This window comes from Pelodiscus sinensis, chromosome 32 (assembly GCF_049634645.1).
Source record: "Pelodiscus sinensis isolate JC-2024 chromosome 32, ASM4963464v1, whole genome shotgun sequence".
NCBI classification, from domain to species: domain Eukaryota; kingdom Metazoa; phylum Chordata; order Testudines; family Trionychidae; genus Pelodiscus; species Pelodiscus sinensis.
In genome coordinates this window covers 3,220,331-3,248,237 of record NC_134742.1, presented here as the reverse complement: position 1 = coordinate 3,248,237, position 27,907 = coordinate 3,220,331, and the positions used below count along the sequence as shown (strand labels likewise).

Here is a 27,907-nt window from a genome sequence, read left to right as displayed (position 1 = left end):
GAGAGAACACACACACACGTGACCGATGTTAGTCCCATTGCCTGAGGCATTAACACAAGTCTCTCAGACATTATGGTGAGGAGCATGTCATAAGATCTGGCATAGAAAAGAACAGAAATATGCTACTGCTCACCAGAGGACAGACGTCCACATGAGGCTGCTCTTAGGTACAGCTGTACGCTCACATCTTCCTCTCTCCTTGCCATGGCTGGAAAAATAGTTTATGCTGATTTAAACATTCCTGGAGCCAGTTCCTCTTCGAGGCCACCAAAACAATCTCGGAACCTCAGTAAGTGATTTAGTTTCTTATTTTTGCACTAATATGGGCAGTCCATTCTAAAGCTTGTTTTTTTTAACTTGTAGCACAGGTAGTTTAGAGACACTTTGTCTAGGGCCAAGGAGTAGATCTGTGCATTATGTATGGTAGGATTTAGCTAATGGGAAAGCCTTTACCACTATCAGCATTTGGCAACTGATTTTTATTAAGGTAATAGAGTGCCCTTTACTTTTAGTGCACCATATTACAGAAAACTGCCTAGCTGCTGACGATCTAAGCCTCCAAATACAAGTGCAAGGCGATATCTGGACTTTATATGGTACCATTCCTACTGATTTCACATTTTCAGGACATACCAGCAAACTACTGAGGTATCAGTATGTAGGAAGGTTAGAGTTGTGGGCAGAGAGCAGTGCATTGGGCGAGTGTGAGATAGAATGACTGACCACAAGAAATGTGGGTTGCTCACAGAATAGAATTTGTTATATCAGAGAGCGGGTTAAAATCCACCTACCTCTGTGAAAAGAGGTGGAATCTGAGAGTAGGCAGGGGGGAGCCAGTGATGTGCAGAGGATCATGAAGAATGTGGCAGATAGTGGGTACTGTGGGCAAGGCTAGATTTAGGGGCAAGTGACCCTTGCAATCACCTGGGGTACTGAGTTTAAGGGGTACCAGGCTCAGGGGGAAATGGCTACCAATGCAGTGAAATATTAAGATACACAAAGGTTTAAGAAATGGGAGCGGGAGGGAGCACTGAAGTTGCTCCTCATCTTGGATGCCATTTGGTCTAGATGATGGGGGCGAGTAGGAGGGTCTACTAACATCAGTAGAGATATAAGGAGGGAGAGAGAAGCCCAGTATCAGAGGAATGTAGAAAATGGAATCAGAGAAGAGGAACAAAAGGGGGTGGTGGTGGATGAGTGGGAATGACAGAGGCAATGAAGGGGATTTTTCTACTGGGTGCTGAAGTGGACACAAAAGAAGAAAGCTTTGCAAGGACAGAGATATTGTGTTTTGTTTCTGATCCAGGACAGAGAAATGATTGCAGGGTAGCTCAAATGAAGCATGGAAAGTCAGAAGACAGTGGCCAAAATGGAGACATTCAAGAGTTATCGGTGTTTTAGGAATATTAAAAATATAAAACACAATATTGTGATGGGTTCAGATACAGAGATCCTCTTGAGATTCTCAGTTGGATGTGCTGAAATTACCACTAGGCCTGCCTACCTGCCCCCTGGGGCACCCTACCTGCCCTCCGGCTTCTCCTAGCAAAGGCACAGATTTGGGGGGTCACAGCCCACAGCAGAGCAACACAAACACTGAGATCCACTCAGCCCTGGGAAGGCTCAGGTGATGGGACTTGACAAAACAAGCAGGTGCAGAGCCCCAGATAAATCTGTCTCATGCTGCATAAAGTTTATATGGAATAAACTTGTAAGTTGTTCTCCCCCTTTATCAATGAAAGAGAGAGAGGCACCGCTGCTGTCCTCCCTCCACCCCCAGAACATTTATTTATTAATAAACAAATGTGATTTTATTTATTAAGTATAACATGGTAGCTATGGTTAATGTACTAAGAAACTTATTATATGCAAATTCTGACCCGAACATTAGTTCTAATCATCTTCTCTCAGAAGCTAGACAGCCTCCCAGCTTGGGTTTTATCCTTCCCCCTCTTCAGTTTTAGATGTTCCCAGGAGCCATCATGGGTGGCAACTGGGATGCCCTGGCATCTTGCAGCAGCTCCTATTGTTTGGTTTCATGCTTTCATATAGATTTTGCCCCATGTGGGAATCCTTAGTGTTCGGTTCAAACTTTTCTCACCCTGAGTGGGAAAGAACCACATCGAAAATGGTTTCTAGCAACCAACCATAGTTGAGGTTCAGAGACACAAGACTATTTGCAACTCATTGTCTCAAACAAATTTATGCTTCATATTTCTGACCTCAAATACAGGAGTGATTCATGCTCACAAATAGAATAAACACAGTCAGCAGTTAAAAACTTTCAAAATGATCTGCTACACGCAGTATTTTCCATAAAGCATATCTGAATTAGAAATATTCCTGTTCCTAAGCATATTTCCAAGAAGAATATGGGGTGCAACGTCATCAACATGTTACAATTCAACTTAAAGCAAATAAACAATTTGTGATTTCCCTGAAAAATTGTTAAATGAGTTTAAAATCATGGTATTTTGGAGAGTGGGGAAAAATAATTTAAATATTAAATAGTTATTTTAGAGCACATTTTCGTAAGTACATAAGGCTACAGATTTACATGAAAATAAAATTTTCAGAAGTGCCTTAGTGGCTTAGGTGTTTCTAAAAATCTCACTTTAATAACACAGAAATTTAATCAGGCTGTTTATTAAATGTGATAGTTTATAAGTTAAACATATTATATGTCATTTCCGTCAATTATATTTATACTGCCCATTATTTTTGCTTCCTTTAGCTCATAAATTGTCCTTCTTTAAATATAGCTATAAAAATTCTTGATATACACGTACATCTTGTGAACATAACTGAATTATTGTACAGCTTCTGAAGGGGTTTCTTACTGAAGTGCCTGACAGAATTTTGTTAATGGTTGATGTTTTCCAACAGAGCTTGCTGTGGTATCTGTTAATATCACAACAATCCTAGTGTAGTATATGGCTGTCTAGTTAAATTTAATTCTTGTTGTGAGCAGGCATATAATTGTATCTCTCTGTGTTAGAAATTGTTTTCAGACAGGATCTGATCTACTCTTGAAAAATGTGTCAGGAGTTAGATTCTGCTTGTTACATCAGTGTAAATCCAGAGTGACGCCTTAGGGGTCTGTAAAGTTGCTCCAAACCCACAGCTCTGTATCTATGGGTATGTCTAGACTGCAGTGCATTTCCAGGACATCGCTGATATCCCAGAAAAGCAATGCTGTGACCAAGCACAACTTTTTGGGAAATTTTTTTAAAAAGCAGACATGATCTTTCACCCTCCCTGTAAAACTTGTTTTAGGAGGAAGAAACGATGTGTTGAAAGCGCACTTTCTCAGAAATTTGGGACAATGTGGACATGCCAAATTTTCAAAAAAGCCTCTTTCGACAGAAAATCAGAAAAAGATGCACAATTTGTGTACCACAAATTGCAATTCTTTTTCTGATTTATCTTTGCAGTCTAGACCTAGCCTAAGAGCTGAATTTGACTGTACATGGTTTACTGAGCCAGAGTTACATAATTTTGTTATGTTGAAGACTGGCACTGTGTTAAGGAATGGAAATTTAGACCCCAGTCCTGTGATCTGACCTGATTCCTTATGGATGGACCTTCATTCACACCTGCACAGAATCCAATTGAAGTGACTGGGCACAGGGGCCGACCCATGCAGATCCAACTGCAGGACTGGGGCCTTTATTCAGAGTCCCAGGCCAGAAGGGACCGTTGTGATCATCTAGTCTGACATGCTGAGTAGAATTTCCCAAAACAATTCCTAGAGCAGATCTTGAGAAAACATCCAGTCTTGAGTTTAAACTTGTCGCCTTGGTATTTCCAGTCCTACAAGAAAGGGCCTGCTCCTCCGAATACTTGCGGCCAGGGTGCAGAACTTTGTGCTGTGGGTCCTCCCAAGGCCTGAATCTGCAGACACTTAGGTCCATGTTTAGCTTCACTCAAACGAAACTCCCCACTGCAGCAGACACTCACCGGTTTCACATTATACCTGAGCTCAAATATTTGCAACAATGGTCTCCAACCTTTTTACACTCAAGATCACTTTTGAATTGTCAGAACAAGCCAAGATCTACAGCCCCATCCTTCCCCTAAGGCCCCACCCCTTCCTTGAAGCCCTGCACCCTCTGTTCTCCTCCTCTCCATCACTTGCTATCCCCAGCTCTTATACACTCTCAGGGTACAGATACACTGCCGCTTTTTTTTAAATTCTTCTGTAGGAAGAGATTTTTCCAACACATAGCCTGTGCAGATTGGGCCAAATATCAGAAAAATCCCTTCTTTTGGAATCCCCCTTATTCCTCGTGGAACAAGGAATACAGGGGTCACCAAAAGAGCATGTTTGCTCTTCCGCTAAAAAAAGCAGAAGAACAAACTTGTCCCTGGATGTGGGATACCTCTGGAATCCCGGAAAAACTCCTGGGCTGTGTCTAGACTGGCCAGTTTTTCTGGAAAATAAGCTGCTTTTCCGGAAAAACTTGCCAGCTGTCCACACTGGCCACTTGAATTTCCGCAAAAGCACTGACTTCCTCCTGTAAGAAATCAGTGCTTCTTGCGTCAATACTATTCTACTCCCGTTCAGGCAAAAGTCACTTTTGTGCAAAGCTTTTGCGCAAAAGGGCCAGTGTAGACAGCTCAGATTTGTTTTGCTCAAAAAAGCCCCGATCGCGAAAATGGCCATCGGGGCTTTTTTGTGGAAAAACGCGTCTAGATTGGCATGGACTCTTTTCCACAAAAAGTGCTTTTGCGGAAAAGCATCCATGCCAATCTAGATGCTCTGTTCCAAAAATGCTTTTAACGGAAAACTTTTCTGTTAAAAGCATTTCCGGAAAATCATGCCAGTCTAGAAGCAGCCCTGCAGTTTAGCCATACCCTTACTGGGTTGAGACAGGATGTGTGGGCTCTGGGGTGGGAATAAGGGGTGAGAGGTGCAAGCTCTGGGAGGGAATTTGGATACAGGAGGAGGTGGAGGAGGGGATGCTGGCTCAGAGAGTGTTATGATGCTGCAGGAGTGTTATGATGCTGCAGCCAGATGGGGGCTTGGCCCAAATTGGAGGTTTGTTGGCCAGACTTTATTTTTAAATAAAAAATGTCAAACACAAAAAGTTTCAGCATTGTTTTTATTTATGAGAAAGGTGGGAAACTTTTTTTTGAGTCAGGAGTCACTGACCCACAGAAAAGTCAGTTGGGGCCACACAAGTGAGATGCAAAACAAAAATCTCCTCCCAAACTCCCCAGAGCCTCACTAATGTGGGAGCAGGTGACATGGTACTGGGGAAGGGTGATAGTGGGTGCTGGGGCAGGGAACAGGGTGCCAGTGGGGGCAGGGAACATTGTGCTGGAGTGGGGACAGAGTGCCTGTGGGTCCTGGGGCAGGGGACAGGGTTGTGTGACAAGGGACAGGATGCCAGTAGGAGCAGGGGACAGAGTGCCAGTGGGAACAGGGGACAGGGTGTTGGTTAGGGCAGGGGACAGGGAATCCTCAGCATGGTCACCCCCACATAGGAGGGAAGCCCTGGGTGTGCCTCCTCTCAGAACGACTCCTCTCTCCCCTGCAGAGGAGGGAAGCCATGGTGCCCACATCCTCTGGGGACTCCTCCCTCCTCCCCCTGCACAACAAGTTCCCGGTATGCCACAGACCTGGGGAGGGGAGCAGCTAGCGCACTTCCGGAAATCCTGTAAGTGGCGCGCAGCTGCTGGACTTCCGTCCACCACGCGGGAAGCTGGCACTAACTCCACTGTCACTGGAGATAGATAGTGGGGTTTCTTGGGGGTGGGAAGAATTGGGGGGGAGGCCCGAATGCCTCATGATTGACTGGTCAAGTCCTCCCGATCAACCAGTCAATCGTGATTGATGGGTTGGTGACCATGGCTTTACAGATTCAGGGCCTAAAGCTGAAATTAAAATTAACATGTCACATAAACTGATGTTAAAATTCTGAAGCCACAATATTAAATATAAATTAGAAGTTAAGTTCCAAAATAAGGATAACTTGACTTTCTCACTTCCTTGTTTAAAAAACCCCCTCTCCTTTCAGCCTGAATTAGTTCATGATAGTCTAAAACGACCAGATAATTTTCCTGAGAAATTTAAGGTCAAATACAATAAACAAGCCATTTAAAAACAAAGACAGATAACACAACCCCCACTATTAATTAATTACCATCATTTACTATGAAATTTTCACTTTTCAAAAACTATTTCCACTATTTGTGTCCACGTGTAATCCCAGCATAATTAGTTCTGTAGAGTTCACAGTAGTGATTCGAATGAGGTGTCTGTGACAATCCACACTCAAAGATCCACTTTTATGAACAGAAGAATGCAATTTTTTAATTGACTCAGAATTAACATTTGTTACAACAGGAAGAAATTTAAGTCTCTTGTCGTAATTAGAAACTCTGTGAGTGGTTTCAAGAGTGTCTCAGGCTTCATTTGTAACAAAAACTAGTTTCTAGCCTTTACTCTAGAGCACATAATTTTAAAATATAGGTTGAGTTAGGTGTAAAGATGTTTCTGTTTAGTTTACAAAAAGTACAGAAGATTCCCGTCTGTCCCTTTTGTCTCCCTGTGTGTCAGCCCCTTGCCTGCTGGAAGCCATGCTAGGCGTTAATCAGGAGCGCCACGTTACATAGAGGCCAAAGGAAGGGATGTGAAGCAGGGCAGAGTAGCAGCTGTACAGGATGAGTTCTATCCATTCATAGGGGACAGTAGAGAAAAAGGTGTAAAAGTGCTTCTGGGAGAATGGGTGACAGAAGCTGCCCTTGTTAACACTGCCCCTAGTGCAGAGGTGTGGGCATCCCAGGATGCTGCAGTGAGCACTGGGGAAGAACAAGCATCATTGCTAATTCTCACACCGGGGCTCTGTGGACACTTAGCAGTGTAAGGCATTGCCACGGCCCTGGCACCAGTGCAGGCAGAGAGCTCTCCCAGCACCCTGTGTGAACCACTCTGAGCGCTCCCAGTTCTGTAGCCTGCTGCACACTGGCGCTTAACAGCACCGCAGGCCCCCCCCATGGGGTTTGGGACAAAGGGAGCAATTGCCATGGGGCCCAGAAATTCAAAGGGGCCCAGAGCTCCCAAGTGCCCCCATTGCTACTGTGGCAGTGGCCAGAGACTCAGGCCCTGTGAATTGCTTTGGGATCACCACAGCAGTGCTCTGCCGGGCTGGGGGAAGTGCTAAGGGCTGACTGCCCCAGCCCTGCCCTTCTGCTCTTGGCCACACCCCTTCCAGGGACAGCCGCACTCCCACCTTGCCCAGGGCTCAGCAGGGCTTCAGCCTCATTGCAGTGCTGTAACTTGCTGCACTTAGGGGAGGGGAGCGGATGTGATATTTCACAATCCTGAATCAGACAGTTACAGTGAAGTGCCAGTGCAGATCACAGGAGGCTGGTGGAGTTTCTCCAACCAATGTCTCTTACAGGTTCCCCTCCATGTCCCCGGTGGCATCGCATCGCTGTAGGGACCGGATGGGCTGGGAACATCGTCCTGACAGTAGCTGTGATAGCGCTGGGAGTTTGGGGTAAGTGGCAGGGTGAGCGCCAGCCCCGGGAGTGCCGCGGATTGGCCACCCGCACTCTGGGCACGCGGCGCATGTGGGGAGCACCGGCCCCGGCCCCGGGTGCGCGGCGCTTGGAGGGGGGGGGCGCCAGCCCCGGGCAAGCAGGCGCTTGGGGGGAGGGGAGGGGAGAGGGACCCGGGAAGGGGGGGGCCCACCCCGGGGGGGCCCACCCCCTGTCCCCTGGCGCCCAGCGGATGAACAGCCACACCCCCTGGCGCCTTGCAGCCTTAAATGGTTGGGGACCACTGCTTTAGCCCAAGGCCTTGGGCCGTAGTCCCTAAGGTCCCCGTGTTAATCCAGCAGTGGCTGGATGTTGCACTGTGAGATGATTTTACACCCCTCCCCCAGCTCACACAATAGTCCCTAAATAGCTGCAACAGAGATGATTCTCCTTGACAGTGTTGCTCTTTTGAAGTTTCCCAGTTGCGTGTCTCTGGTGAAAGACAATGCAGAGGAGCTCCGAATACATCTGATAAGAATGAGACTGGAATCGTCAATTGTACTGAAGGCAGCTCCAGCCTGGAGGATTTCCGGTCTCAATTGAAATCCATTCTATGTGACCCCCAACATGTCAGCTTGGCAGGTAACTGCACTCCTACTGCCCCAGAGCCGTGAGTCACTCTCCCTTAAAGATTTTGCAGCACTGTCGCTGTGACTGAAACCAGCCACCATAGGAAAGAGACCCTGAGCCTGAAATACAATGGACCAAATTCTCATTTAGCCAGGCCCCCCCTCTATCTACATTACTCCAGTTCTGTGATTCCCCAAGCATTCACAAACCATGAGTGAGGCCCTAAAAAGCCTGAAATTGGTTTATTTTAGGAATATTATACAGTTTGGGTTGTTTATATTTGCTGTCTAGTGAGCCACTTGGGTCCTGCAGTCAAGTTTTTCTCTATAATGATGCGGCTAGGAGCTTTCCTTTGTGAAACTGAGAGTCTCACCTAATCCTCTGGCTCCAGGGGCTTAAAAAAAACAGCAAAATTCACAGGACATGTAATAAAAGCATGACAGATGTACATGATGCTAATGTGACACTATGAAGGGGGGGTCATGATAGGAGTAAACTTCCATTTGTAAGTCAAAGTGTTCAGGAGACAGAAGGTTATTCCAACAAAACCTGGAAACGTTCCAATGCAAAATGTGTTCTGTGAAGAATTTCTTTTTGGAAAAAAAGGCAATTTGTCTTTTTGCTAGTCAGCTCCCCTCATAACTGCAGCAGGAAAACAATGATCAGACAGCAGAGTGATTTTTGTAAGTTGATGTGAAGACTATAATACACTATATTACTCTTGGTGCAGTAGCAGTGATGTACTTGTCAGCCGATGGTCAGGGCTCCCTATATCTGTCCCTTAATGACAGGCTGAAGTTCTTTTAAAATTGTGCTTGGTTCTATTACAGCAACTGAAGGAGTCAGGTTAAAACTTAAACAGTTACAGGTTTATTAAAGAAGCTTATAAATCATATGGTTACAATGGCTATTGCTCTATTTCTTAACTACTAGCAAAATATAGATCTTAAAAATGGTTACAAAGAAGATAAAGATAGAAAAATAGAAATAATGGTACCAAGTAACAGCTTACTCTTTCTATGTGTACACTTAAGACAGAGGACCACATCCAGGTACAATTTTTACCCCCTTCTGTGCCTCTCGACTCCAGCATGTCAGGCCAGAGCCAGTCACTCAATTCCTAGGAAAGACGAAAATACGAGGTGGGCGTCCCCATAGAACCTCGGGAGGTCAAACACCTAACCCGACCAGCAGGTAGAGGGTAGAATGACACTCCAAGTGAGTGTGTGCTGGGCCCATCTTATATACCCATTGGGTCACGTATTTCTCTTTCTTGTCTGTCATGCCAAATGGGGCTGGTCTGTCTTTTGTGAGACCAGTTCTTACAAGGGAGTTGTGAACTTAATTTACACTTGTAAGAGAGATAACTAAATTGGAATTACTGGGGATTCTTTTCTCAGTGGGAAATTGCTCTCCCAGGGACTGTGTGTGTGTTCAAATCAACATAGGTGCCAGCTGGTGGCAGTTCTCGCAGCCTCAAGGCCAGCTTATTGCCTTAATCGCTCTCTCCTCATATCTATGTTTTCAGCTTCTCAGGATCAGATGAGCCAGCATAGACTATGCTGATTTTACTGCTCCTTCTCTGCCCTGTATGCTTCAGGAAGGCAAATAAGATGGATGAGATGGGGGGGGCAGTCTGTCTGGCCACATTCCACCCCCTGATACGACACACCACGTCCCAGGAATGCAAGATGGTGGCTTGCCAGCACCTCTTGCCCACCTTGGAGGAATTTAAAAAGTACCCAATGGCCTGATTAGAGGGTTTAGGATCTAGGAATTGACTAGGGACCTTTCCTGGTGCTGTGTATCGAATGTGCACACAAGAGATAGCTACATTAACTAGGCATTGCACAATACATAGGGTTATGCAGAAAAGGAGTACAACAATCAAAACAATTAAAACAGTGGTCATAATAGAGTGTAGGAAAGGAGTTAAGGAAAGTTCTAGCTGGTGGGCTAACCAATTTAGCCATGAGTTGTTTACATTCTTAGTTACAGCATGTCTTATCTCATACCGTTCATTGCCATTTCCCTTGCCTCCCCCCAAAGTTATTTTTGAGGGCTGCGGTAGTTGCTGTCATCGAACCATACCGGTCCCCATCTGAAGATGTCACTCTTGTTTCACCAGTCATTTGGGCTGAGAGGGACAAACTCGATTCCCAGTCCAGTGGAGGAGTCAAGTAAGGTGTTCTGGTACAGCAGTAGCAGTTGGGATGAGGAAGAAGACCATGGCGAGTTGGAGTGCCATGTCTCATTTCAATAGTCTGTAACTAACAACAGTGGTTGCAAGCGCTACAACAGCAAGCGGTATATATATATATATATATATATATATATATATATATATACAAAAGTTCATGGTGGTTTCCCGGATCCACACCAGCATTGGGAGGGATCCATCCCACTGGAGCACTGTTCAGGGCTATTGCCTCAGTTTCCTGTGATAAAACATAAGGTTCGCCGGTCTTGGATACAATCCAAGCCTCAGTAATGGTTATTGGTGTTAGCCCAGCGTCTGCAGTGGTCCAGACTTGTAGGAGTGCAGTAAATGGGTTTGTGTCCCCAAACTGGGGTGTTGGGACAAGGGCTATTAAGCGGTTTAGTCCCATGACTGTAAACAACCCTGTTGCCACTGGGGTTGAGTAAGCAAAACCAATTCCTGAAACAATTTCCACTCCAGTTAAAACATACTTCCACCCTTGCTTACTGGTGGATAGTGTACCAATATAATCTACTTGCCAGGTTGCCCATAGTGCTTTTCCATCTCTTAGTCTGGCAAACCATTGCCCTTCTGTTATATGTTTCCTTGAGTTCAGCACATAGGGTGCAAGCTTGTACCAGATCTTTGGCTTGTTTGTGGGTGATAGGCCACCCCCTGGCATGTGCCTGCTGCACCAGCTCATCACTTTCTGTGTGTCCCAAGGTTTCATGTAGCCAAATGTACAGGCGTTCCCAATCCACCTGGGCAGCAAATATTTGTACTGCTGCATCTGCTAGGTTATTTAGCTGTGCAGCTAGAGTATTGTTTCTTTTGGACACATGACTTATGCTTAAGGCATGTTGGGTTGCATGCTAGTAGATCCATTTCCAATATTCCAATCTCCAAACAGGCTTTCCTATTTCGCAGTTATTATTCTTCCAATTAGTTATCCACTGGGTGGCTCCAGCCCATACAGCACAGCACAGCACAGTGGTCCCCAACCTTTTCAGATTGTCGGGCGCCAGGGGGCGTGGCCGTTCGCCCGCCGGGCACCAGGGGGCGGGGACACTTGCCCGCCCGGGGGCGGCCCCCCCCAGCCGCATGCCTGGGGGCGGGGCCCCCCCCATAGCCACGCGCCCGGGGCTGGCGCCCCCCCCGTAAGCACCGCGCGCCCGGGGCCGGCGCTCCCCCGTAAGCGCCGCGCGCCCGGGGGCAGGGCTAAGGCCGGTGCAGGAGCCGGCAAGGGCATGCGCAGTGCCCCCGGGGGCGGGGCCAAGGCCGGGGCCGGGGCCGGGGCCGGGGCCGGGGCACCCGGGTTGGGGACCACGGCTCCGGGACCACGGCTCCGCGGGCGCATGTAAAGAGCCCGGCGGGCGCCATGGCGCCCGCGGGCACCAGGTTGGGGACCACGGGCATAGGAGTTAGTGTAGATGGTACTGGCCCCTGCCTCACAAGCTAGTTTGATTGCTGCCAGCTCTGCAAGCTGAGCTGTTCCTTCTATGTTTGTGGTCAGGAGTACAGTGGATGTGTCTGCTGGAACAGCAACAGTCTTCCCTGTCCACTTTCCTTTGAAATAGCCAGGCAGCCTGTATTCACATATAATGTTGAATTTAAAAGCAAGCCAAAAGTGTCATCAACTCAGCCTTGAAAGAGACAGTTAAGTTTCAAAGCTTGAGTTTCTAAACTAATAATTTGGTTTCTAGAAAGTTAAATGTCCTTAAAGAATTGAATGCCCAACAGAAGCACTAACCAATTTGTGCCTTATCTATTTGCAATTTTAAGCAAGCGGACATTATCCAAAACAAAATAAAACTAGTTCATTTGAAACCCACAAAAACAGAGTTACAATATATAGAGCTCATTCTTTATGCAGTTAACCAATTAAGTTTCAGTAGAATCCCTAATTTTCCTTTGCAGATTTAACAAAGGTGTCCATAGACAAAATGTTTACATTTGATTGTTTCTTTGCATAGATGGTTTGCACATTGTTAAGAGGCTGCAAAGAAACAAGGTGTCATTTTTAAAACAAGATTTCCCTTCACATATTACAACCATCACTTAATTCTTTTCACTCTCCCACAGAGTCCACCTTTTATCGTCACATACCCTCAAATCACTTACTTTGTCCTTTCAAAGAAAATGTCTCATTCCTAGTAACTTTCCAATGTCTGCTCTATTTTCCTTATTCCTTCAACTATGCCCATAGGGCTCCAAACTTTTTGCCTTCCCCTTCTTATGGTCCATCCTAATTCCTGCTAAATGACTTTTTCCAATGACACATGTTTGTCTATTATTAATTTGGTAAGGAGGGTGAGCTTGTTCACTAAGCCTCATACCTCCTGGTCCTTTTCTTAAGCATATTCCTGAGGGAAGAAAAAAAAATAAATCTGAGAGTTTCTTTAACTCTCAGCACCCATCCTTAAGGGAATCTAGCTCATCTGGGTACTGAGGGACATGCATTTCTACCTCTCCACTTCTGCAGCAGAGGCTTTTACATTTTTCCAGTTTCATGTTTGCATTCTTATTCAGTCAATTTTGAAGAACACCTCATTACAGGTTTTCCATAGAAGACAAGCTGCAGCTGTTTCCCTCTCCATTGGAGCCAAGGGTTTACATATCCACAGTTAGTTAGCCAATTTGTCTTCTAGGTCTGAAATTGTATGGACAAGCAATTAACACTTGATCAGACCAAGGGCTATGCCCGAACCTTTGCAAGATTTTGTTCAAAAGGGGTAACATCTTTTACAAATGCCAATTTCTCAGTCTTCTCTCTGCCTTCTTAAAAGACTGCTTACATTTAAACTTTTCTAGTATACCCAACCTCTTATTGGGCCTAAAATAGCAATACCAGTACCTCCTTTTTCTTTCTTTTTGGAGGACTACAATTTGAACTTTCTGATCTCAGTTAGTTTGCTGATAATACTTAGCTATTACCTGCAAAGCTTCTTTGTGCTGCCAGCTAGGGCATTTGCACGACAAAGGAAATCACAACCTGTTGTGGCTCTTAGAGCTTTCACAGCATTTAATCTGTTTGCAGTTTTTTTACTCATTCTACAGTGTACATGGCATGTTACAGGAAAATGTGCAATCTTTGTTTACAACACTACTTAGCCACATTAAACTTTGCATAGAGTGTAACTCTTTCTTTATGCTTACAGTTTTCCTGTACCTTCATTAAACAACTTGGACTGAAATGGTCTTACTGAAAGTAAACCAAACCAATTTGTTTTAAACCTACAAACAAACAAGATTACTGGACCTTAAAACTTCATTTATTTACACTATATATATATATATATATATATATATATATATATATATCTACACACAGATACACATACATTCTCTCTGAACCTTTCTTACACTATTTCTACATAGCTATACAACAATTACATTCCCTTTTTATTCAATGGGGTAGTTCAGTTCCAATAGAACCCCCTCCCTTTAGAGTTCTTTTAGCAGTCTCTCTAATCAAATGTACACATTTGAGTCAAATTTGCCTGGGTTATTTACAGACATTCCTTTGGAAAAAGGGCCCATTTTTCCTTCAGAATGACTGTAAAGAAACCACAATTTTCTATCTACACCATTTTAGCATTTGCACAACTGCTCAATTTCTCTCCATTCTCTGCAGAGTTTAAATTCTCTGTATTTCTCTTTTCTTAAAACACTTTCTTATCTCTAAAATAAAAACTGGCCTTGTTTCAGATATTACTCTTCTAAGTATGTTTAAGGATTTAGATTTTCAGTACTTACTGCCTTTTTCTCAGTTCTACCACAAGGCTTTCAATCTTATCTGTTACCTGCCTGCTTGTCTGGGCCTGATCCTGTTTTCCATTTCTGCCTGCTTGTCTGGGCCTGATCCTGTTTTCCTTGCTAAATGGAAAGTGGCTCCTTTCCACAGACTCAGGCTTTGTCCCATTCTTTAGTTTGCAGGCAGTTCTATACTTACTGCACCCACAACTCCTCAGGATTTCCCCAATCCTTTTCTAACATTTTTCTATCCCATTTTGGGTTGCCCCAACCTTCCTGGGCAAACCCTTTCTCTATACCGCTAAAATCCATGTCTATCATGACAGGCTTCATGTTGCTGTATGTGAACCAGTAGCACAATCCTGCCGACTACGCCAATTCTGTCAGCCGACGGTCAGGGCTCCCTATATCTGTCCCTTAATGACAGGCTGAAGTTCTTTTAAAATTGTGCTTGGTTCTATTACAGCAACTGAAGGAGTCAGGTTAAAACTTAAACAGTTACAGATTTATTAAAGAAGCTTATAAATCATATGGTTACAATGGCTATTGCTCTATTTCTTAACTACTAGCAAAATATAGATCTTAAAAATGGTTACAAAGAAGATAAAGATAGAAAAATAGAAATAATGGTACCATGTAACAGCTTACTCTTTCTATGTGTACACTTAAGACAGAGGACCACATCCAGGTACAATTTTTACCCCCTTCTGTGCCTCTCGACTCCAGCAAGTCAGGCCAGGGCCGGTCCCTCAATTCCTAGGAAAGACGAAAATACGAGGTGGGCATCCCCATAGAACCTCGGGAGGTCAAACACTTAACCCGACCAGCAGGGAGTGTCATTCTACCCTCTACAAGTGAGTGTGTGCTGGACCTATCTTTTATACTCATGGGGTCACGTATTTCTCTTTCTTGTCTGTCATGCCAAATGGGGCTGGTCTGTCTTTTGTGAGACCAGTTCTTACAAGGGAGTTGTGAACTTAATTTACACTTGTAAGAGAGATAACTAAATTGGAATTACTGGGGATTCTTTTCTCAGTGGGAAATTCCTCTCCCAGGGACTGTGTGTGTGTTCGAATCAACATAGGTGCCAGCCGGTGGCAGTTCTCGCAGCCTCAAGGCCAGCTTATTGCCTTAATCGCTCTCTCCTCATATCTATGTTTTCAGCTTCTCAGGATCAGATGAGCCAGCATAGACTATGCTGATTTTACTGCTCCTTCTCTGCCCTGTATGCTCCAGAGAGGCAAATAAGATGGATGAGATGGGGGGGGGGCAGTCTGTCTGGCTACAGTACTATCCACCCCAAGCCACTCAGTGGCTACGTCTAGACTGGCATGATTTTCCGCAAATGCTTTTAACGGAAAAGTTTTTCTGTTAAAAGCATTTGCAGCAAAGAGTGTCTAGATTGGCACGGACGCTTTTCCACAAAAGTACTTTTTGCGAAAAAGCGTCCGTGCCAATCTAGACACGGTTTTGCACAATAAAGCCCCGATCGACATTTTCGCCATTGGGGCTTTTTTGCGCAAAACAATTTTCAGCTGTCTACACTGGCCCTTTTGCACAAAAGCATTTCCGGAAAAGGGCTTTTGCCCGAACGGGAGCAGTATTTGTGCAAGAAGCACTGATTTCAGACAGTAGAAAGTTAGTGCTTTTGCACAAAATTAAGCGGCCAGTGTAGACAGCTGGCAAGTTTTTCTGCAAAAGCAGCTGCTTTTGCAGAAAAACTTGCCATTCTAGACACAGCCAGTCAGTTTTAATTTCTGTCGGTCTCAATTGGTGGGTGAAAGGTAAATGCTGTGGCTACACCATTCTGTACCACTGATTATTTCACTCTCACATCATTGACAGTGCCTGCCCCAGAAAGTTTGCAATCTTTAAGTAAAAGAAATAATTCTCAGCTGTTTGTGGGGAGGAGCAGCAGTGACACCTAGTGGCCAGAGTAATTCCCCATTGCTGGAGAACAGGCAGTTTTAATGAGTGCAATAATGCAGTTTCTATCAAGGTAGGATCACAAAGGGTTTAACAAACTATATTGTACTCACAGGGATCATTTCCCGACCACTGAAATGCAGCCACCTCTGGGGTGAAACACAACAGCTGTCCAGCAGCGAATAACACTGGCATACAATGAGGGCAGAGATAGGGTCCAGAGTGACTTAGACAAATTGTAGGATTGGGCCACAAGAAATCTGATGAGGTTCAACAAGGACAAGTGCAGAGTCCTGCACTTGGGACGGAAGAATCCCAAGCATTGTTATAGGCTGGGGACCAACCAGCTAAGTAGTAGTTCTGCAGAAAAGAACCTGGGGGTTACAGTGGATGTGAAGCTGGATATGAGTCAACAGTGTGCCCTTGTAGCCAAGAAGGCTAATGGCATATTAGGTTGCATTAGGAGGAGCATTGCCAGCAGATCCAGAGATGTCATTATTCCCCTTTATTCGGCTCTGGGGAATCCACATCTGGAATATTGTGTCCAGTTCTGGGCCTCCCATTACAAAAAGGATGTGGACGCACTGGAGAGGATCCAGCAAAGGGCAACCAAAATTATTAGGGGCTGGAGCATATGACCTATGAGGAGAGGCTGAGGGAGTTGGGTCTGTTTAGTCTGCAGAAGCGAAGAGTGAGGGGGGATTTGATAGCAGCCTTCAACTTCCTGAAGGGAGGTTCCAAAGAGGATGGAGAAAGGCTGTTCTCAGTAGAGCAGATGGCAGAACAAGGAGCAATGGTCTCAAGTTGTGGTGGGAGAGGTCCAGGTTGGATATTAGGAAAAGCTATTTCAGTGGGAAAGTGGTGAAGCACTGGAATGGGTTACCTAGGGAAGTAGTGGAGTCTTCATCCCTAGAGGTGTTTAAGTGTCGGCTTGACAAAGCCCTGGCCGGGTTGATTTAGTTGGAATTGGTCCTGCCTAGAGCAAGGGGCTGATGACCTTCTGAGGTCTCTTCCAGCTCTATTGTTCTATGTTTCTATAATGTGATAGGGAAATGACTAAGGAGAAATCCCATGGCCTGTTGGAATTGCGGGAGATGTCTTAGAAGGACACACAGTATTCCCCCAGGCTAGAGTTTGAAGAGGTTAGACCCCCTCAGAATCCAGGAGGCGCCGGTGACTGGCAGGTAGCTCGTGTAATGTTCGTCTTTACAATGGGCACCAGACAGGATCCTGGAAATTACTGGCTGGTGAGAAACACTTAAAAATAACAAATAGTTTAGTAACACTTCAAAGAATAATGAAAGTCTTTAAAATGCTACTAAACTATTTCTTGTGTTTTAAGTTTTTCCTGTTACAAACTAACTCGCCTCCCCCTCTGAAACTTCAGTACTGGGGAAAGTCACTAGTATTTCTATCACAAATAGTGTGATACTCTGCACCCCCTATTCTACATGATGATATTGTGGTAGGATTATGACATAGTTATGATGCATTTTGTGCAAGATAAGTCATAGGACAGGGCAAGATACATCTCATGGGCTGGTTCCAGCCCACCAAGCCACTGCATCCAGCCTGCAGACCCCCCCTGCTGGGATCCTTAGCTACACAGAAGCTGCTGTTTTAAACATAGGACTTCCCCATGTGCCTCTCTGCTCTGGAGGGAAAAGGAGGCTTTGTGTGAACTCCCTGCCCCCAGCCCAATCCTCAGCTCTTATTGGCTGGAAACAATTGGCCAATAGGAACTGACCCCAACCAATCTCTCAGCTCCTATTGGCTGAAAACAACCAGTCAAAAGAGGAGCTGAGAGATTGGCCTGGGGGACTGGGACAGCACAAGGCTTTTCCCCCTCCTAGAGCTGAGAATCCCAGCCCCAGTCTACATTTTCAAGTGGTCAGGGGCTGCAGGAGGCTGGGAGCCCAGCCTGTCTTGGGGGTGCTGCAGGGCTCCTGCCCAGGAGATGCTTATTAAGCACCTCCCAGCCAGAGCCTGTCTCTGGCACTCCAGCCCCTCCTACACCCCAACACCCTCTCCCAGGTCACCATCCACACCTTCTGCACCTCCCTACCCCAGGTCACAACTCTCTGCCAGGCCCTGTGCCCCCTCCTACACACCTGCCCCAGGCCAGAATCCTCTCCTGCACCCAAACACCCTCCCTGACCCTGCACCCCGATCCACTGACTCGACCACAACCCCCTCCTTCACCCAAACACCCTTTCAGACCCCATACCAACTCCTGCACCCCAGTCCCTTACCCCGTGCACCCTTCTGTACCCAACCTCCAACCCAGATCCCATGCCACTTCCACAAAAAAGCGCAGCTCTTGACCACATTCTAAAATCTTAGAGTGGACCCCCACCAAAAATTATAACCCATCTCTGTCATAGGAAATGGTATCGGAAAAGTTCTGATTGTTGAGTATAATTATCCTATTTGTATGCATTTTAGTAGCTGAAATTATAAATAATAGATGTCATTACACCTGGGGAACACCTACTAGACAGGTTGTTTTTAGTCTATATAGTGAGTGAGGAAGGGCCTTGTTCAGGGAAATGGGCCATAAGGAAAAAAAATAGGTCTTAAGAGAAGCTTGTCTCCAACCTGGAGAGTCTTCCTGAGGATGCTACAGATGCTACAACAGAGGTGGGGAACCTTTTTGTGGTCAGGGGCCCACACACAAGTGAGAAGCAAAACAAAAAACCCCACCCCACTCTTTTGGTGTTAATATTAATAACTTCAAATCCAAAAATGGTAATCTACTAGAGTTCTTTGAAGGGGTTAACAAACGTGTGGACAAGGTGGATTCAGTGGATATAGTATACATAGATTTCCTAAAAGCCTTTGACACAGTCCCTCACCAAAAGCTCTGAAGTAAAGTAAGCTGTCCTGGGATAAAAAGAAAGGTCCTTTCATGGACTGAGAACTGGTTAAAAGACAGGAAACAAAGGGTAGGAGTAAATAGTCAGTTTTCAGACTGGAGAGGGATAACTAGTGATATCCCCCAAGAATCAATCCTATTCAACTTATTCATAAATTATCTAGAGAAAGGGGAAAATGGGTGGCAAAATCTGCAGATGATACCAAACTGCTCTATATCGTTAAGACCAAAGCCCACTGTGAAGAGCTTCAAAAAGATCCCATCAAACAAAGTCATGGGGCAATAAAATGGCAAATGAAATTTAATGTTGACAAATGTAAAGTAATGCACATTGGAAAAAATAGTCTCAACTATACATACAATATGCTGGGGACTAATTTAGCTATAACCATGCAAGAAAGAGAGATCTTGGAGTCATTGTGGATAGTTCTCTGAAAACATCCACTCTGTGTGCAGTGGCAATCAAAAAAGCAAACAATGTTAGGAATCATTTAAAAACAGATGGAGAATAAGACAGATATCTTATTGCTTCTCTGTAAAACCATGGTACGCCCACATCTTGAATTCTGAATACAGATGTGGTCACCTCATCAAAAAAAAAAAAAAAGGTTAAAAAAAAGGGCAACTAAAATTATTAGGAATTTGGAATTGGTCCCATATGAAGAGAGATTACAAACACTGGGACTTTTCATTTTAGAAAAGAGGAGACTAGCGGGGGATATGATAGAGATCTATAAAATCATGACACGTGTGGAAAAAGTGAATAAGGAAAAGTTAGTTACTTGTTCCCATAGTATAAAAACTAGTGGTCACCAAATGAAATGAATAGGCAGCAGGTTTAAAACAAACAAAAGAAAGGTTTTCTTCACACAATGTACAATCAACCTGTGGAACTCCTTGCCAGAGGATGTTGTGAGGACTAGGACTATAACAGGATGCAAAAAGAACTAGATATATTCTTGGAGGCTAGGTGCATCATTGGCTCTTAGCCAGGATGGATAGGAATGGTGTCCCTAGCCCAGAGGTGGGCAATGATTTTTTACCAGGGGCCATGTCTGAAATTTTTGAAGTGATCTCGGGCTACCTTGGAAGGGGCAGGGCCTCAAGTGGAAGGGGCAGTGCCAGGACACTTCCATGCTTCCCTTCCACAGACCCTGATTGGTCTGGGGGTGGGTGAGCATATGAAGTCTTTGCCCCACCCTGCTGAGAACTGTCAGCTGTTCTGAACAGCTGGCAGTTCCCTTTAGGGTGCCTGCACCCCTGGTGGTGAGAGCAGACTTTGCACACCCTCCCCCAGGTCAATCAGACTGACTCTAAGAAGCACTGCCTACTGCTTTCAGGGTGGGAGGAGACTTCATGCACTCTCCCCCCCCCCCCAGGCCAATCAGGGATTGGGGGCGGGGGGAGCACACAAAGTCTCTCATTCCCTGCCCTTGGCCGCGCTGCACTTAGAGTCCAGTGCTGCGCACTCCCCCGCCCCTAGGCCCCAATTGGCCTGAGGGCGGGGGAGCGGTAGGGCCTCTGTGCACAAGATCAACCCACTTGGCCAGTTAGATCTGGCCCATAGAGGCCCTTTTGCCCACCCCTGGCCTAGCCTCTGTTTGTCAGAGATTGGAAATGGATAATAGGGGAGAGATCACTTGATGATTCCCTGTTCTGTTCACTCCCTCTGGGGCACTTGGTATTGGTCACTGTGGGCCAACAGGACACTGGGATGGATGGACGGACCTTTGGTTTGACCCAGTCTGGCTGTTCTTATGATAAATGCCTAAAATAGGATATTTGTATTCAGTAAATCAGAACCTTTCCAATGACATCTCACATGGCCAATCTTCCATAAAATACACCCTGTGGCATAGCATCACTCTAAAGCCTATGGTGTGCAGGGTCACAAGCAGAATGATCAGACACATGGAGAAACATGATTTGTAGGGAAAGAGTCAACACGGCTTTTGTAAAGGGAATTCCTCAGGGGAGTCAACAAATGTGTGAAAGAGGGGATCCAGTGGCTAGAGCACACTGAGATTTTCTGAATGTCTCTTGAAAAGATCCCTCACCAAAAGTTCTTAAGGTAGCTAAGTAGCCCTGGGATAAGTGGGGGAGGGCTTTCATGGGTCAGTAACTGGTTGCAAGAGAGGAAACGAAGGGTAAGAATAAACGGTCAGTTTTCACAGTGGAGAGCAGTAACTGTAGCATCCCCCCAAGGCTCTGTACTGGGACAGGTGCTGTTGAACATACTGATTTGGGAAAAGGGGGTGAACAGTGACATGACAAAGTCTGCAGATGATACAGAATAATTCAAGATAATTAAATCCAAACCTGACTGTAAGGCAGCTCTGGGCAAAATATGGCCCAATATCCAGATCCAGCCCATGGACCCCCCTGCCAGGACCCTCAGGCATGCAGCTGCGGCAGTTTAAAGCGCAGTCTGCGAGTCTCTCTTCTCCACAGGGAGAGGGAAGCTTTGTGTGATCACCCCACCCCCAGCCCAATCTTCAGTTCCTAGTGGCCAGAAACACTCAGCCAATAGAAGCTGAGAGATTGGCTTGTGGGATGGGGACAGCGCAAGCCTCAGCTTGGAGACCTGAAAGCCATGTAGAGGGAGCAGCTGCAGTTTTCAATGATCTGGGGTTGCAGCAGGCAGGGAGCCCAGTCTGCTTTGTGGGTGCTGCAGGGCTTGGGTGAGCACCTCCCAGCCAGAGCCTGCCTCTGGCACCCCAACTCCCTCTCCCAGGTCACCATCCGAATCCTCTGCAACCCCTCTCCCAGACTCTGTATTCCCTCCTACACACTTCGCCCAGGCCAAATTCCTCTTCTGCACCCAAACATCCTCCTAGATCCTGCGCCTCATCCCCTGACCCATGTCACAAGACCCTTCTTCCCCCAAACTCCCTCTCAAACCTCACACCATCTCCTGCACCCCAGTCGCTTTCCCCATGCACTCTTCTGTGTCGAACCTCCATCCTAGACCCTGCACCCCCTCTACAGATAACAGGTAAGTGTGCCCCTTGACCACTTTCCAAAATCTTGGAATGGCCCCTCATCAAAAATGATTTCCCACCTCTGCTATAATGAGTTACTCAAGGATCTCTCACAAATGGGTAACTTGGCAACAAAATGGCAGATGAAATTCAACAGTGATAAGGCAATGCACACTGGGAAAAATAATCCCAACTATACAATGGCAGCCTCTAAATTAGCTAATATCACTCAAAGAAGAGATCTTTGTGTCACAGTGAATAGTTTTAGGAAAGAGACAGAGAGAGCAAGACAGAGCCTGCAGATGGTGCATAATTACCAGTCCATTGTGGCTCAAGTCTGTCTTACTGTCCAGGCAAGGCTGAGTGAGCAAGGAATCAGGGTTCCTCTGACACACCTCTGAAGTTTGGCTTGATCTATCAAACTAGCCAATTAACCCTCTATAAGACAGGATTTTCAGGTCTCTCCTCCACATTGGTCTTCTCTCCTGAGCCTCCGGTCTCTCGCTCATTCTCACTCTCCTCCTCCTACTGCCTCCCCCTCTCTCAGCTCTCTTCCACCTCCTGCCTCTCTCTCCCCCTCTCTTTCGTTCACTTCTCCCAACTCCTGCCTCTCACTCTCCCTTTCTCTTCTCCTCCTGCCTCTCTCTCCGCTCCGTCTCTCCCTGCCCCCCTTCTCCTTCCGCTGTGGCACTCGGCTGAGTGCTGTGCCGCTCAGCTGGGCTGCGGCAGGGGAGCAAGCAGCAGTTTGGGGTCCACGCTCCCCAAATGGATGCTTGTCGCCACTTGCACCCCCGCCATGGCCCAACAGAGGCGCAGCCCCTGGCCGAGCACATCACCGCCCCGCCCGCTTCCCCTCCTGCCGCATTGCTCAGCTGGGCTGCAGTGGGGGGGGCCAGCAGCAGGAAGCGGCCGTTTGGGGAGTGTGGACTGAGGGGTGATGTGAGGGCTGGGGGTTATGTAAGGGTCAGGGAATCAGAGTGAGGTTTTGAGTGCAGAGAGCTCAGTGAGGGACAGCTTTGCTGCCAAGGGGCTAGAGACAGGGGATCTGGGAGCAGAGGACTGCAGATGCAGGGGCTGAGGTTCAGTGGGTTGGGGTTTGGGTATGGAGGACTAAGCAGGTTCTGGATGCACCGGGTGAGGCTTGGCAAGGGTGTCTGGATGTGGGAGGCCCAAATGCAGTGTGGGTTGGGTGGATGGGGAAGCAGCTTTTCCTACAGTGACCCCTCCTCCTACAGCTGAGGCACGATGGAAGGACAGGAAGCAGGGGAGGATGCTAAAAAACCTGTAGCTGAGGGAGGTTGCTGAGTTTTTTTTTTGAAGTGGCTTTGACACAGCCCCAGTAATTCCTTGCAGGGGAAGAGGAAGTCCTGTCCTCTCCTGCCTCCAGCCCAGCCAGGGCTAGCAGATGAGTCTGGCTGTGGGTAGGAACCACTGACTGGAGTGTCCTTAGCCCCATGATGATTTTTACCTCTCTGCCAGCTGCCCAAGGGCCTGAAGGGATGCATCTGAGCAGCTAGATCATGGCCAGTGACTGCTCTTGCAGCTTCCCATTGCTTCCCTGTCAGAAAGTCATTTTTTGCAGGGAAACAAAGAAATCTGTGGGGAACATGGACCCTGCCCTCTGACTCCCTGGCATGACCGCTACCCCCTTGCCACCACACATTCCTCATCACCCCACCTTTTTGAAGGAGGGGGGTATTGGTCTCGTTTGCTGCTGCCGACTGATCAGCTTGAAAGAGGAAACAGGACACATGCCCATTTTGCCAAAAGGGGACAACCAGGACCAGGCTTAGCAAAGGGGCTGCACATCCACAACGGGACATCTGGTTGCCCTAATTCAAAAGGGATTTGAACTTTTTTTAACCAGCTGCATCAGCCTGAGGCTACGTCTATACTACATGGCTCCATCGACGGAGCCATGTAGTAGAGACACAGCCTGACTGTTCAGAACTGACCACACCTCTGTTCCCAACTCTCCCTGCAGGGGGCGCCGGGTGCAAACTCTGCCCCAGGGACTGGCTGCTGCGTGGGGACAAGTGCTATTGGCTGTCAAAAGGGCCTAACACCTGGGCTGGGAGCCAGGACGACTGCTTGGGGAAGAGCTCACGACTGCTCGTGCTCCAGAGCCAGGAGATGCTGGTAACTCACAACACAGACCCGTAACATTCCAGCTAGAGAGAGACGTGTGCAGGGTTTATCCAACCTGGCTCTTGCTCTCTCCACCCCCCTTTTCTCCTCCCCTATTTCTCCTTTTCCCCCCAGTCAAATTTCACACTAGGGGTTTCTCCCCTGCTGGGCACCTAGCTGATGAACATACAGCTTGGAACCTGAACCCCACAGCTTCCCGCCCCACACTGCCAGCTGTCTCCATGCATGTACAGAGAGCCATATTCCCCTGCCCCTGGGCTAGGACCCTGTACACTTAGGCGTGAGAGTGAATTAGCTCAGGTGTGGATGGGTTCTCCTGCTGTCAGCCTGGACAGAGCCAAGAGCAGATAATAAATACAGGAGATCTAAGGGAATTTTAGCCTGTTCACAGCCTATTCACGCCTCCCCCTCTGCTTGCCCCTCACAGGACTCCTTACAGAACGTTACACAAGATACGAACCCTGTCTGGATTGGACTTAAAGTGACACCCCCTAAGGGGAAATGGACCTGGGTGGACGGTTCCCCATTAGACCCAGTGCGGTGAGTGCTGCCTTGTATTTCCTGTTTGAGATATTTGGGAAAGGCTTCCTCTGTCTGACATGCTGCTGTTAAATACACATTTAAGGCCTGGCCTGTACCTAGATGTGTTACCAGCAGTGACATTGGTTCAGGGCGTTTCTGCTGCACCATCACAAGCCCTAGTACTGCAGCCACTCTACCAATGTAGCTGGGCTGCTAGAAGGGCAGTTCATGAGCCTTAGGGGCACTGGCATAAGCTGCAGGGGTGGAAGAAGCTCTTACATGTGGCTAAAGCAGTATCTGCACTAGGAGGTCTCCACTTATCTGCACCAGAAACACCTCCTGGTGTGGACAAGGCCTGATGTGCTGATCTGGCTCCAGGGCCATCTGTAGGGGGATGCAGGGCCTGGGGCAGCCCCCCACCTCTGCCACAGGCCTTGCTTCTACTCTATGCACACCCTGCCACCCACCACCCCTTCCCTCAAGCCTTGCCTCTGCTCCATCCCTGCCATTACACAAGCTGGGCAGCTCTAGGGGGCCTCGGAGCAACCAAGGTCATCCCTCCTTCCCTTGCACTTACCACAGCAGTGGGAGCCAGAGCAGCCTAGCAGCCTGATCACACCCCACCACTGGAGTTCACCCACTGCCCATCATAACTCTGCATGCAGTGTTGCCACACATTTTAACAGGGCACTGAGGATCAGCAAATGCTGAGTTTCCAATTCAACCTCACAAGGCAGAGTCCTGTGAAAGGGGTGAGCTAGGGGTACTGGCTGTCACACGGGCCAGCTGGCTCAGGGCTCACAGGTGAGTTTGGCAGAGGAACAGCATCATGCTGGAGCTTAGGCCGCTGGCAACCCAGAGGAGGTGGCAGCACATGCCAAGAGGCAGCCACACAGGTGCTCAGGAAACCAGCCCTGTGAACACTGAGCGAGTTCTGGCACCTCCAGGGTTTGGTGGCAGCTGAGCTGGGATTTGGTGAGTCCCAGGGGGATGTGAGTCTAAGACGGGTGGGGAATCTAAAGCCCCAAGTGGCCTGTATCTGGCCTCTGAGGCTTAGAGCCTCTGCCAGCATTGGGGAGTCCGTGCTGGGACTCCAGCTGCCCCTCTGCAGCCCCCAACCCAAATAAGGTTCCCCACCCCAGTCTAGGGGCCATTAGGCTCTTAAGTCCCTTAGTGAATCCAGCCCTCACCATTCATCTGGACCAGCCCTGCAGCCACCACTTACCCAAGTCACAGGGCCTCCACTGACCCCAGGGGATTCAGTCTAGTTTGCTCCTTGCCAGAGACCCCCTAACCCACTTCCCTCCTGGGCTGTCGGTTTGACTGACGTGCCACAGGGACGTGACAGATGAAGGGCAACAGCAGAGCCAAGCTCCCCAGCAGAGAGAAGGGAGGAAAGACCCAACCCGGGGTACCCCAGTGACACGGACTCACTTCCATTCTGCAGTTTCCCCGTCTCCGGCCCTGTGGACGGGAACAGCTGTGGGAGCATAAAAGGCAGCCGGCTTCATTCGGAGACGTGTGGTGCTGAGTTCAACTGGATCTGCCAGAAAGAAGCTGCCGTGGTATAAATACTGGGACCAAGGAGCCGTATTTTTCTCTCTGTAACATGCAGCAGCCTGGATTCAGGCTCAGGGTGGTAGGTTGGGAAACTGTCTCTTTAGGCAGAGCTCTGAGCAGGGTGCCCCTCACAGTCACACTCCCCCCAGGCCATGCAGATCCAGCGGTCACGCTGCAGGGTAGCAATAGACTCACCCTGAATCCCGAGTCTCTTGAACATCCCCTGCAGTTTCTCACCCCTGGCCCACGGGACACTCCCACTGGTCACCCAGATGCTCCTTCCAAAGTCATACTGCTCCTGCCCCCGCTGTATGAGCACCCCCTCAGCTCCCTGCTCCACTCCAACTCACTGCTTAGAGTGAACGTCCCTGGTGCCCTCGAATGTCAGTGGATTTAGCCCAGCAGAGAGGTTCACGTACTGGCAATGGTAGAAACACTGGAAACAAATGGATCCACAGGAAATCATCACACATACTCTGGGGCTCTCTCTCAGCTAATAAAATACTCTCCTGCCCAACTAAGCACTGATCACCTTAAACCCGGACATTTTCTAGCTGCTCATGCTGTGACCCTGCCACACACAGGCCTGGTTCCAGTTTGCCACTGAGGCTATGTCTAGACTGCAAGCCTCTTTCGAAAGAGAGCGTCTAGACTGCACGTTGCTTTTTCGAAAGAAAGCATCCAGTGAGTCTGGATGCTCTCTTTCGAAGAAGCCCTATTTACATTGAAGAACGCCTTCTTTCGAAAGAGGAACTTTCGAAAGAAGGCGTTCTTCCTCGTGAAATGAGGTTTACCGCCATCGAAAGAAAAGCCGTGTTCTTTCGATTTAATTTCGAAAGAACGCGGCTTGAGTCTGGACGCAGGTGAGGTTTTTTCGAAAAAAGGCTACTTTTTTCGAAAAAACCCCTGAGTCTGGACACAGCCTGAGATGAGAGATCCAGGATCTCTTTTTTCACTCCCAATCCAGAGCAGACCAACCCTTTGTCTTTCTTCTTAAACTGCTCCTCTCCCCCGCTTTTTGTTTCTTCCTATAGTGTAGGTTCTCCGGCTCAGATTTCACAATTTCAGTTTGCAAGCAGCTCAGTAGGCAAATATGGATCTAGCCTGAGCTCTACAGTATACATGGGGCCAGAGAAGGAGACCGGTACCTGTTCTCTCCTGCCTGAACAGAGCATGTCCAAAGTGTGTAACCTCTTGGGGACCTGCCTTAACTTCAGGATCTTCCAAAGTCAGGCACAGAACTCCTGGCATGTTCTCCCTACAGACATCTCACAGCGATTGTGATGACCAAGGGGCCACTGGATGTCAGTACACACCTCACATGCCCCCTCTGGGGAACTATTATGTATAGAAGCTTCAGGGGATAGCTTTGGAGGACCCCAAGATGTTGTGGTCCTGCCAGGTAGGGCCCCCCCAGGGGGAATTAGGAAATGGCCTAGGGAAAGCCATCTCCTCATCGACTGACGCCATGGAGGTCGAGTGGGCAGCGCGTTGCGGCTCCGACTCCCACTAGCGCACTGACCCGGTCAGTGCATTGCAGCTTGAAGCCCTGATGACGGAGTGGCCACCTGGGCTGCCACTGCTAGGACCCTAGGCCGGGGCACAGCAGAGTGGGTGGGCCTGCATCCTCCCCCCACCACTCCCTCACTTGAAGTGGCAGGTTCCCTCTGTAGGGGAAAATCCCCTGCTCTTGTTGGCTCTCTGCTGAGCTAGGAGAGCTGACCCCCAACTCAGCCTGCAACCAGGCCTGAGCAATCAAACTGTTATACGCTGTTGTATTTGCTGCTCGGCCCTGACCTAGGGCCATGGCTGCACAACCTGGTA

General features: G+C 47.6%; 2 protein-coding genes across 6 annotated transcripts in view; one reads left to right on the top strand and one right to left on the bottom strand.

Annotated features, from left to right (window-relative positions):
• The first annotated feature begins 54 nt into the window (after positions 1-54).
• On the top strand, positions 55-26,105 carry LOC112544683 (killer cell lectin-like receptor subfamily B member 1B allele A). The gene is made up of 6 exons (XM_075913755.1): positions 55-289; positions 7,410-7,508; positions 7,963-8,130; positions 23,838-23,992; positions 24,429-24,541; positions 25,971-26,105. Exons 1-6 carry the CDS (start codon positions 205-207, stop codon positions 26,092-26,094), a joined length of 744 nt encoding a protein of 247 aa, XP_075769870.1. The 5' UTR covers positions 55-204; the 3' UTR covers positions 26,095-26,105.
• Positions 8,966-27,907, bottom strand: part of LOC102447807 (C-type lectin domain family 2 member B-like) — a 48,862-nt gene continuing 29,920 nt past the window's right edge. For all 5 annotated transcript variants that reach the window (XM_075913775.1, XM_075913774.1, XM_075913772.1 and 2 more), the window contains 2 exons: positions 25,958-26,519; positions 8,966-14,827 (listed from right to left, as the gene is read on the bottom strand). The gene's annotated coding sequence lies outside the window, so the exon portion shown is untranslated. The remainder of the gene's footprint in view (positions 14,828-25,957; positions 26,520-27,907) is intronic.